Below are 12,675 nucleotides of genomic sequence, written 5' to 3' on the forward strand. Positions count from 1 at the left end.
CTTAGGTCCTACTGAAGCGCTCAGAGTCCTTGACCGAGCTGGGAGCGCTTAGGTCAAGCCACAAGGCTGCCCGCTCACACACCCTTCCAACGGACTGACCTTCAGGGGCCGGGGTTTGATCCCAAAACAAAAACAGTCAATATCGTGCTCCCCAGAAGTCGCAGGATCCCTACCGCTTCACACGTACACAATGCATGCCCCGCATCGCGGAGTACCCTTAATCCCCACACTGGCAGACAAGCTATATAATTATCATCATTTCCAGCCGTCGCAGTGCCAGGCTGGCATTCTCCACAGCTTGAGGTTTGTTTTTCTTTCTCAAAGCTGGTTAGCCTTGGGGGAAAAAAAAGGTCAACTCATGTTTTAATGATTTCAGAAAGATTGTATTCAGATCTCAGAGCCGAGTCTTCCAAGCGGAGCTTTGAGGAGCGGTCTTGTCTGATGGTTCATCACCGATGACCTTGATCAGGGCAGGATTAAGGATTAATCGAATAAATCATTCCTCAGTCTCCATTTCTACCGATGTACCGTGCGCGGGTCAACTCCGTTCAAATTTAAAAGCATGAGCTACTGATGGAATTGAGCATCTATATACAGGAGGGCAGATTGAGGCTACCGCAAGCAATCTCATGCTTGTAAATCCTTGTAAATCGCACATCCTCATGTTGTGCGTGTGGGTGCATGTGTGTGTGAGCTTCCAAGGTCGGGACCCTTGTTCAGATTAACCAGCAGTTAAAACGGCGAGATGAAACAGCAGACTCCAACGAGTGGACGAGGGAATGGCCACAGCCAGGAGGAGGAAGTAAGTGTCCAGCAGATTTCCAGGCATCACATGGATAGCCGTTTAAATCTCTCTAGGGATTTACAACCATCATCACTACCGGAAAGACCGACGCCGGCTCCTCAGATTGACCTCTGACTGGCCATCTGTTGTCATGTTCAACACAACATCTAGAGTAGACGCTAGGAGCACGAGGTCACGGATCAGCACAGATCCGAGCTCACCTTCTCCCTGATCAACAGTAACCGAAACACCCCTTACCAATCGAGGGATTGCCATCATGTGATGCCTTCAGGAAGTAAAGTGGGTAGTCGACAGAAGGTACTAAATTAGCAGACTGGAAAAGACCGGCAGTTCAACAAGAACAGCAACCAACCAGCTACACTGATGAGTCAGGTGTGAGAATGAGTTTGCATAAGTAATGCTTGGTAATATTTGTGTGAATGTGTCTGTGTGCGTACTCGTGTGTGCATGGAAGTTGCCAGTGAGTGAGTGGCCGCATGAGCGTGAGCAGCATGCGAGCGAGTCAGCGAGTGACTAAGTGAGTGAGAGCGTAACCAAGTGATGCCTAAGGAGCAGGTGGCTTCTGGGTACACTCAGGCATTCTTGCTCTCATCCACTTAAGAGGCTAGCATGGCTCATCCACCCCCCTCCCCCCCCCCCCCCGAGAAGCACGCTTGTGAAGGGAATAGTGGTTGAATCAGGCCTATGGAACACCAATAAGTGTTCAGCGATAGATCGATGACGGATAGACAGATAGACCGATAGACACAGACAGATAGACAGAATGACAGAAGAAGAGGGAAAAAGGAAAAAACAGATTGTGCTCTCACTCTCTTTAACACCCTAAGCCCCACCCATTAACAACCTCTCACCCTACTTTGTGGCTCAGCCAATGGGGAGGCAGGGATACCGGGCATCCAGAATTAGCACTACTATCACCGGCGCTGGGGAATGTGGAGCGCACAGACCGGCCATGGGGAGAGACTGAAAAAGATCTGTACAATCCTACCTGTCAATTAAAGAGGATACACGCACACATGCACACACACACAAACACAACGAATACACACACAAAATAACACACACACAACGAATACACACACGAAAACACACATACACTCATTTGACGAACACACAAATACACACACACACACACAGACACACACACACACAGACACACACACACACACAAACACACATGCACACACACACACACACACACTTTCCCTTGGTATCAATCCTCTCTGTAATAAATCATATTAATTGTTGCTCCCTTTACCAGCTCCCTTAAAAGAGATGTTTGGACCCCCACCCCACACGCCGTCCAGTCCAGCTACCATTTGACTAGACTCAGAGGACTTGCTTAAAAGTGGGAGGTCATGTGTCAGAGACAGACCCCCATCGTCAACCCCCTGCCACCACCATTTTCATCTCCCACACGTACTCTTCTGCATGGGACTCCCCAGGTGGCCATCCTAACCGACAGCACGCAATTTGATATATGTGTGTGTGTCTGTGTGTGTGTGTGTGTGTGTGTATGTGTGTGTGTGTAGACCTCCCAAATGGCCAAGCATGTTAAACACATTTATTTGTGCACACTCACCGATGCAAGCGTGCACGCGCACGGTCAGCTGAGTCCGTAAGATAATACTGTGCTTCTTTCCTCTGGCCCTGTGGGAGGGGGGGAGAGAGAGAGAGACAGAGACAGAGACAGAGAGAGAGAGAGAACAAATTGAGCATTAATGAAGAAATACATCATCATTTGTCATCATTACAGTTCTACTTTTCTGTAAAAGGGTCCAGGACATCATGTTTTTTGTCCTGCTCCATGCTTGCTAGGTGTACGGACTGGAGGGAATGGTGGGAACAGGAGGAAAACGTGTAGAGTTATGTGTTATGTGCCCTGATGCTGATACACATCTTCATCTGTAGAGAGCAGAAGGGCAGGAGACACAAAACACACAAACACACACACACACACAAACGGCACCCTCATGCAAGCCTAACATTTCCCACGTAACAGTGCATATCTCCTACCAGGGACAAGTGTTTTGAGAATGTGGCATGATGGTATTTTGATAGCAGAACAAGCCATTCACATACCAAACAGCAATCACAGATTTGTATGTCACATTACAATCAAAAACTTTTGTCTACGATCGTCCGGCGGTCTGATTAAAACTTTCCGGTCCATAACATCCACAACATTTAACCAATCAGGATATAGAATTCCAAGCAGCTGTCATACATAATCTATGCTACGTTTTTCCCGCGAACCGCTCAAAACACATTCTTCCATCTAGCTTGCATGTTTATTGTTGATGGCTGTCCATATCGGCCATGGAAGCATACAGAACCGATGACAGGCACTCAGACACCCAAACAACATATCTCTTTGGCGGCAGTTGACATAGTAAACATATCACAATTTCTATAATCAGGGGGAATTGTAGTTTTTTTTTTCAGTGTTATTTTTCTTCTTATTATAATAGATTATTATTTTATTATCTTGAGACAAGCATTAGTTATCTGGTGTGTTTAAGGTGGTCTTACGTGGCCAGATAGTTCAGTTGCTCGTCTGTGTTTGACTCCCAGCCGATGGGTTTGGGTTTGATTCCCAATGTCTGCAATTAACCCTATATCCATAAACCCTAATTGTCAATAACTTTCATGCATTTCTGAGGCTTTGAAGCATCTGTTAAATTACTAAACAGTTGACTATGTTGACAGACTGAACAGGTGTCACAAATATAGTGTATTTAACCTAGCTTAAATGGAAGGTGTCAAATGAACCCGTATAAATTCCTGGCGTTCAATTGGACCGACAAGAAAAAATAAAACAACCGATTGTTCTCACAAACCATACATTGTAGCCGGTTTGTCCACATGTCTCAACAGCATGATACCTGAGACATCACCCTCTCAAAGTGGTAAAGCACTCAAACACACACACACACACACACACACACACACACACACACACACACACACACACACACACACACACACACACACACACACACACACACACACACACACACACACACACACACACACACACGCGCATTCAGTGGCTGTTCAGCCTATCCAGCAACAAGCTTAATTTATAAGAGCCGTCACCAGCGTTGATTGAGATGGTTGCTATGTGTGTTTGGAGCCTGGCGACGGGTGTGTGTACTGTGAGGGGTACATCAGAGACACACACACACACCTTCACCACACACACGCTCCCAGAATGTAAACAACGCAACACACTGCGATGGCATTAAATGCACTGTTATACATGGCAGAGTAGAATAAGTAGTTAAGTACAGAGTGAATGTATATGTAAACAGAAACACAGTGAGAGAGCACGAAAGGAGGAGATAGGGTGTGTGTCAGAGATAGTCAGATCGTAAGAGAGAGGGAGTGTATCAGAGAGATTGAGAGAGAGAGAGTGTATCAGAGAGATTGAGAGAGAGGAGAGAGTGTATTAGAGAGGAGAGAGTGTGTTAGAGAGAAAGAGTGAGATGAGAGCATGCGCAAGAGAGACTGAGAGCACGAGCGCGCGAGACAGAATGGCAGCAGGGGACATGTTGAATCTGTCTGGCTTTCCAGGAGCTTCATACTTTCCATGGAGCTTTCCCTTCCAAGAAGTGCAGCAGCCCGCTGATTCTTCCCATTTTTAGAAGCATGATGAAAGTAACAAATACTTGTGTGTGTGTGTGTGTATATATATATATATATATATATATATATATATATATATATATATATATATATATATATGTGTGTGTGTGTGTGTGTGTGTGTGTGTGTGTGTGTGTGTGCCGTCAAAAAGTGTGTTTATGGAGGTAGGCGTTTGCATGTGTTCTTCTGTTTATCTATTTCTGTAAATGGGTGTGTATCTAGGTGTGCACGCATTAGAGAAACAACAAACCCCTTCTAAAACAAACATTTGCATTACCATCATCATTTTATAATAATGCCTCCCGCCAAACCAAAATCAAGCAAATAAATAAGCCAACATACACACATTAGACAGGTTGAGTGACTGTTGCGGTGGCATGTGTGTGTGTGTTTGAGTGAGTGTTTTTTTATGCTTGGTTGTGTGTGTGTGTGTGTGTGCGCGCGCGTGCGTATGCATGTGTGTCTTTTCTACGCTTGTGTGTGAGTGTATGAGTGTGTGTGCGTTTGCGTGTCCATGCGCGTGTGCGTTTGTGTGAGTCAGTCTTACCCTGTGTCGTCCTGCTGAAAGCCTTCCAGCTCATCCCTCTGCTCCGCCAGCGAGGACTCCAGGTCGAGATAGGTTCCATTGTGGGACAGCTGCAGAGCGCAGTCATCGAGCTGGAGTCCAGACAGAGACGGGCCGTTAAACGCTATAGCAGCCCTCAATCCCCCTACCAATATTATGGTTGTATATTTGGGCCCTGGTCATGTAACATGAGTTACTAGTTGAAGTCACAATGTGTAAGATCCGGCCCCTACCGTTGAGCAGATGGGACTTTCAGAGTTAAAACGACTCAATAACAATGTTCTGTCCACTTGCTCTACCTGGCTGGGAAACTGGTTGGCGGGAACCAGTGTACCTCGACTGGCTCGGTGGCTCATAGCAAAGATCGTAGGAAACTAATCTTTATTTCTTTGAAGGAAAGGATTGGATAGGATTTGATTTTGTTGACAATATTATTTAAATCACTATTGATCTGTATTAACTAGAGATATTTCCAGGTCGCTTTAAGCTACAAGCTAGTTGAATTGTTACACATTGCGACTTCAAACCCGGGACGGGGAAGATAATATAAAATGAGAATATACAGAAAAGATATAACGTAATGATTAAAATATATATTCAAGACACAGTAGAAACATAACCAGTTTTTATCAACTCTTCTTCATACTAGTCTTTTCTGATTGCATTATGATTCAACTCATACTGCCCCATACCAGATACTTTTGTTTATAGTGTTGATGATTCTAGCGACACAATACCCTAACTGATTAATCAACACCATGTCTGGCCCACTGAAGATAAGCTGAAAAGACATTGTGTGTGTGTGTGTGTGTGTGTGTGTGTGTGTGTGTGTGTGTGTGTGTGTGTGTGTGTGTGTGTGTGTGTGTGTGTGTGTGTGTGTGTGTGTGTGTGTGTGTGTGTGTGTGTGTGTGTGTTTTTTTGTTTTGTGTGTGTTGTTGGCTGATGTCTTTAGAGCGGCAATGTTGTCATTTAACAACAGGGACGTGACTATGGCAACGCAAAGATGAGGCATTCCTGTAGCTGAATTGAAATTCATTCAATTGAAATGCATTGTGGGCTAAGTGCCTTCAGTTGAATTAAGTTCTTTCTTCTTTTTTTTTTACCATCTTAAGAGGTGTGCTACTGGGCTCAGGGAGGTGCTTGATTGCTCCACACAAACGGTACACAACACAACTCCAGAAAACCAAGCATTAGAACCATAAATCTTGAATCTTTCTCGTCGCCGTTACTCTTTCTTTATGACACTTCCCTTTTACATGCTTTTGCTTCACACACCCTTCTTTAAACTAATGTTCGGCCCATTAAACAACATTTACAGTGTGGCTAATGAACCAGGGAGGGATCTAGCGGTTCCCATGAATACAGCTAGCCAGCCATCTGTGTCACGGGTGTTTCTTAGTATTAAAATGCGGTTAGAGGGGGACTTAACAAGCAGAGATACATTATCTAAAAGACGCCGACAAACATAGATCCTAAACCAGGGAAAGAGGGGAAGGGAGGGGGAGAGAGAGAGACACAGAGTGTGTTTTATAGACAGCATATAACATGCATGCTAGCATGATTCTGTGACATTCAAGGTTGCTGTCGGGAAATATGGATACATTAGACCAAGACATTGATACTGATTGATCCTCGTTCCTCCCGGGTGGATACCAGCTATCTGTCCTGTGACGTTGTATTGCTTGTATCCGGTGACATTGCACATAGAGAGAGGAATTGTCCTCTGAAGCATTGCAAAATATAATAATATGATCCCATCTTTGAATTTGATATGGTGGCGAGAAGGTGACAGCTGTCCGAGGGAACACTTTGCTGCATTCTTCTAATGGGCACCGGTTTAATAGAATAAATCTGCAACAAAACTGGTGGGATCTAGGTGGTGGTTTTAAAAAAAAAAATCTCTCTGCGGGTCTCACCGCTGGGCCAAAAGTGCCTTCCCAGGTAGACCATGGCATGGGAGGGCTTCGGGATGCCCTGATCTAGAATAGTGGTTTCGAAAGGCACTGCACAGAAACCAGGTGTGCAAGAGCGTTGACACGGCTCACAGCCTAACAACAGCTGTGGGGGTTTGGGGCCAATGGGGACAGCTCATAAACAATACGGGCCAAGCGGGCTGGGGTCTGTACGTACGTCAGGGCGCCGTTCTGGAACGCTGTTCACGGATGTGCATTGCCAAATCAAAGATCACGAGTCCCGGGTTTTAGTATGTTAGCATCACGAGTTGTGTGTGTGTGAGTGTTAGCATTCAGCTAACAGCGCCCCTTTCTGCAGCTACAGCCATATCCTTACAGAGCCCCCCGAACCCCCCACCCACCCCTGCGCCCTGAACCTGGCCTCCCCATGGTGAACCCCTCACGTCCTGCCCCCTCTGTACCCCTATCCCCCCCCCCCCCCCCCCCCCCCACACACACACACACACCATTCCTTCAGCTTGGGCCAGTGGGGAAGCATGACGACACTTCAGTGACCAGCAGTAAACCTCACACCATAAGACACACACACAAACTCACACAAACACACTGGTAGAAATACACACACAAACTCAAACACTCACACACACACGCACAAACACACACAAGCACACACACTCAAGTATGTCTGTCTTAACACTTTTTCACATTCTCTCTGTGGTTTTCTCTCTTCCCCTTCGGAAACAGTGAGAGGACTGAGGGACAGACTCAGGGCCTAAATTTAACCAGGCTAAATATACCCTGGTCCGGGTCGGCATGTGGTCAGGGGCGCAGGGGGAAGGTGATACTGTGGGGTGAGGGCTTTTCAAGGGGGCACCGCCAAAGCCAACGACATAATAAGAATAATCCTCATCATCATATCAGTAATTATGAAAGCAATAACATCAACAACAACACTGTTCATTATCATTTTGTATAAACCAGGGTTCGACGATAATAATGATTTTAGATTAAGGATAATCTTGACATTACGGTGCAGGCAAGCAGAACAGCATTTGATCTAAACCGGTCTCTTGCATGGATGCATCACGGCCACATTTGTTTGCAGGGTTCAGTTTTTAGATGATCCGTTCTTCCAAACTTCACGGAGCCAACGAGGCCCCTGTTGTACACCTTCAGGGGGACATTCCCGCTCATCGGCCATCTTGCCATGGTTGAGTTGCTATCTTGTGGATGCTATGTTGCAAAGCCAGACTAACCTTTGTCCCGCTAGCGCTGTGGATCATCAGACTGAGCAGTGGAGAGGGGGAGGGGGGCGATTAAGAATTCTAGAGGTGCTAATCACACCCCGTCCCAGTGCCCTGGTTTCTTCAAGAGGGGCCAGACAAAGCACTGGTCGCGCCTAATAGATCACCATTGTTTGGGCCGCCCTTCACGCAAGGCTAGGCTAACCTAATACTTCTGGTGTCTCTCTTCCCTCTGTCTGTCATTGCATCGCCATGGCACCCGACTGGTGTCAGCCGCGGGTCTTACTAAGGGGGCACTGCTCTAAGCAACCCCAAAGAACTCTCTCACTGACGAACAAAAAGGGAACCCCAACCATCCCTTTGCCTTCTCCTCTTCCTTTATATTAGCCAATTCGTAATCCATCCTCATGTTACTCAATCAAACCGAAACATAGCGCCAAAGGCTTGACACATCTGCCACTTAACCCAGGCTTTCTGGCAAGAAAAATATTTTAACAGTGCAACCACTTCAACTAGGGGGCGGTAATTTGTCAGAGTAATAGGAGTAATGAGACAACAAAAACACTTAGCACCTGGATTACTTTACACATATTGATCAAGTCCTCAGAGAAAGTGTGTGTGTGTGTGTGTGTGTGTGTGTGTGTGTGTGTGTGTGTGTGTGTGTGTGTGTGTGTGTGTGTGTGTGTGTGTGTGTGTGTGTGTGTGTGTGTGTGTGTGTGTGTGTGTGTGTGTGTGCGTGTACATGAATGCATGCGTGTGCGTGTGCTGGGGTGGGATGGGTGGTGTATTGGGTGCGTAAGGGAATAATTATTTCCACTTAAAACAACACCAAGCTTGACTGTTGAGCTCCTCAGTTTTGGGGGGGGGCGATGGTTTAACGAGGCCCTGACGTAACCGAGGCGATGGCTTTTTAAGAACCCCCTTTTTCTCTTGTTACGATCAGGAGCGCGGTGGAGCGCTTTGAAGAGAAGACGGGCTCTGGGGGCATGGTTGCGCGGAGGCGGTAGAACAGACTTTCTGTGGGGCTCTGATGGAAACACTTTGCTGAGGAAATTAAAGTTGCGCTGTTTAGTCTACCAGGGCGCTATTGTACCACAAAGCTTACAACAAGTTTCGCCAATGGTGGCGGTTTTCCTGCGCCAAACAACAACATTAGGTTGTGGTGTAAAGAAATAAAGTCAACAACAGACTTTGGTTAACGCAGTGCCCATCTGAACTCGTGTGATTTGAGATCTACTAGAAAACATAAAAGTCGATATTGGAGAACAGACATTTATGATGACGCCAGAGGATTTGTAGGTTTTATTACTTTGGGGTATTGAGAGGGCAAGATACGAACCCCATGAACCCTAGGAAATCGGTAATATCTCACTGGTTGCCTATTGGGATTGGGTGAGAACTCTTTGTTGGATCCTGATGCCATCCACACATGTACACCTATCACCTCATACCAATTGAAATAAAGGACAATAGAATTACAAACGAGCTATAGACTTGCTGCAGATAAAATGACCTACATATCATGTACAAACCAGCCACACACACTGACCTGAGGAAACTTTGTATGCCTTAAGTGTACATGTGTTTGGTATTGTGTGTAGGTGTGCAAGTCGATGCTTGCGTGATTAATGTTTGCAGTTGTGTATATCAGTTGTGTGCGTCTGTGTATCTATGTGTCTCTGTGTTTGTACATGTGTACACCTATGTGTATGTTGGCAGCAGCAGCGAGGGCGAGAGCTGGTAGATGAGGTGCTGCAGAGAACAGTGGAGGGTGCAGAGAGCAAGGAGAAGGAGGAGGAGGAGGAGGAGGAGGAGGAGGAGGAGGAGAAGAAGAAGAAGAAGAAGAAGAAGAAGAAGAAGAAGAAGAAGAAGAAGAAGAAGAAGAAGAAGAAGAAGAAGAAGAAGAAGAAGAAGAAGAAGAAGAAGAAGAAGAAGAAGAAGAAGAAGAAGAAGAAGAAGAAGAAGAGTGTCAGAGAGAACCAAGCCACAGCCACAGGAATCCAGGGACAAGTGACAGAGGCCTCTGCTTGTCCCGACATAATGACAAGGTCAGGCGAAAGAGGGTTTGCAAAAGGTTGGGGAGCGAGAGAATAAAGCAACACGGAGGGAGAAAAAAAAGGCTAGTGTACAGAAATAGAGTTGTTGTTTTTCTTCCGAATTTTAAAAAGAGTGAGACTTCCACTTCCAGTCTCAGCCCTTGGCTAAAGAGGACACCGTTTCGAGGCCTGAGTGTCATACTACAGAGTTATAGATCTGATTAGTGTGTGACTGAACCGTTAATTGAAAGGAGCAGGGCATTAACACTGCCAGGGTTATGGGTCATATTCTCCAGGGTCCTATGTAGCTCAAATGATTAGAGTAAGGCAGTTTCAACACAGGGTTATTGGTTCTCTACCCTGGGGTACACCTCGGCTCAATATAGCACAGCATTATTCCTCATTTTAATAGGAAGTGCACTGAATGATTAACACTGCCGGGGTTAGGGGGTTCGATTCCCTCCAAGGAATGCATTCATGGCATTGTGAGATGCTTTGGATAAATGCACGCACCAAATGGCTTATATTTATGATTTGACCCCAATCATTCATGTCACATGACCTTTAACCCCACATGATCTAGAATGGGCCAATTTGGCAGTTGTTTTTGTATTGGGTGGCATGGTGACCCAGTGGAGACCTCTAAAGACGTGGCTTCGGTGGCTGTTTTCACATGGGTTTCCTCCGGTAACCATGGTTCCCTTCGTCCTCTGAAAACACACAGGTTGTGGTAATTGTAGGTCCTAAATAGGTTTGGAGTGTGTGCGTGCATATGTGTCTCTGTGTGTAAGTGATGTGTGTGTTTGTGTGTGTGTGTGCATTTACGTGTTTGTGTGTATTTGCGTGTGTGTGGGGACCCTATGGTGACCTTGTGTACTATTGAGGGAGTCATACACCCCATAATCAGCTATAGGCTCCAGCCGTGCTCTATGACCCTGAGCAGGAAGTAAAGAAAAGCAAGGAAAGTGAAGTGCAGCTCTGGATGTTGTACTCCTGATGCGAAAAAAATTACAAACACAAGCCGGGGCTGTGCCATGGGCCCCGTAGGTGTAATAATATGCTGTCGTTACGCGGAGGGCCATTTTTCATTATGTCTTGTGGCTTTCAGACTGCTACTGGTCTGGAAAACCACTTGCTTGTCGAACACGTTGGTTGGCTGTCAGAGCTGTAGCCTACGACAACAACTGCAAAAGCGCTTTCCCCCTCTCTCACCATCTCCCTCTCTCTTTCCTTCTTTCTATCGCTTCTTTACACACACACACACACACACACACACACACACACACACACACACACACACACACACACACACACACACACACACACACACACTTAAGTCTAAGGCACGATACAGCAATGGAATACTGTGGTAATATGTTGATGCATTTACATGTTTAGCCATGTTTAGTCACCTTTAAGAATAGTTCCCGCACACCTGTCGTTGACAGCAAAGACCCGCAGCGCAAAAGCTAAACGCGAATCCACATTGGCATGGGCACTGTGAATGGTTGCTGTATGCATTTTGATGGTGTGGAGGTTTGATGTTTTTTTATTTAACATACGAATAAAGTTGCGTGAATCAATTTAATTTCAAAATAAAAGTCCCGCTTAGACAGGGTATATCATTGCAAACAAAACACAGCTTTGTATCCTAATGGTTTAAAGCATCCTACTTCTTCTGGGTCTAAACAGACGTGCAGGCTATAAGCCCCTGCCTACCTTGTGTGGGGCTTTGAGTAGCCGGTGGACCCCGGCCAGCTGGTTGATGAGCGGGATGTCCTCCCTGAAGGTGTACAACGGGGGCCTCGTCGGCTCGGGGAAGTTTGTGCTGTTGAACGGATCGGTGTCATCTAAAAATTGAACCCTGCAGACAAATGTGGCCATGGTGCATCCATGCAAGTGACCGGTTTAGATGAAGTGCTGTCCTGCTCGCCTGCACCGTAACGACAACAAACCCACCGACGGGTTACCAAGCGGACACGCAGTCTGTCCGCTCCTCTGTTGTGACACCGCGAAGATCACGTTACGATACGAAGGGTTACGCGTCGGGTTGTTTGTTTGCTGGCTTTTTAATCCTGCTCTCTATCCTCGGCTGGAGAAGCAGGTGGCCAACACTGGTAAAGCTCTTCAGGCAGACTGGCTTGATACAGGACAGCTTGGGACAGCCGGTCTGCTGTCTGAGCAAAGGAGCAAATCCATCCCCCTATCTTTACCCCTCATCCCTCCCTCTTCACCCGCCCTCCAGATTACCGTCCCGGTTTAGACACAGTATGCCGGGACGGCAGCTTCGGTAACAGACAATTGATCTGGAACTGGGGGGACACTGACCCCCTGTGTACAAAAGCAAGAGGTGCAACTCGAACGCAATTTAAAGCAGTTATTCTTTTACAGAAATGTATGTAGGCCTAACGGCACTCATTTGCATTCCAGAAATTAAATGTAATTAATCTAATCAGGATAAAAA

The 12,675-nt window shown here is 46.2% G+C and overlaps 1 protein-coding gene across 4 annotated transcripts in view; it reads right to left on the reverse strand.

Moving 5' to 3' along the window:
- fhod3a (formin homology 2 domain containing 3a) overlaps positions 1-12,420 on the reverse strand; it is a 60,245-nt gene extending 47,825 nt beyond the window's left edge. For 3 of the 4 annotated variants that reach the window (XM_056582112.1, XM_056582111.1, XM_056582110.1), the window contains exons 1-3: positions 11,931-12,420; positions 5,001-5,110; positions 2,388-2,455 (exon numbers count right to left, since the gene is read on the reverse strand). In XM_056582112.1, coding sequence (XP_056438087.1) covers positions 2,388-2,455; positions 5,001-5,110; positions 11,931-12,095 — 343 coding nt within the window. In that variant the 5' untranslated portion in view covers positions 12,096-12,420. The remainder of the gene's footprint in view (positions 1-2,387; positions 2,456-5,000; positions 5,111-11,930) is intronic. The other variant, XM_056582114.1, reaches the window with a different exon arrangement.
- Positions 12,421-12,675: the final 255 nt, after the last annotated feature.

This window comes from Gadus chalcogrammus, chromosome 22 (genome assembly GCF_026213295.1).
Source record: "Gadus chalcogrammus isolate NIFS_2021 chromosome 22, NIFS_Gcha_1.0, whole genome shotgun sequence".
Lineage (NCBI taxonomy): Eukaryota > Metazoa > Chordata > Actinopteri > Gadiformes > Gadidae > Gadus > Gadus chalcogrammus.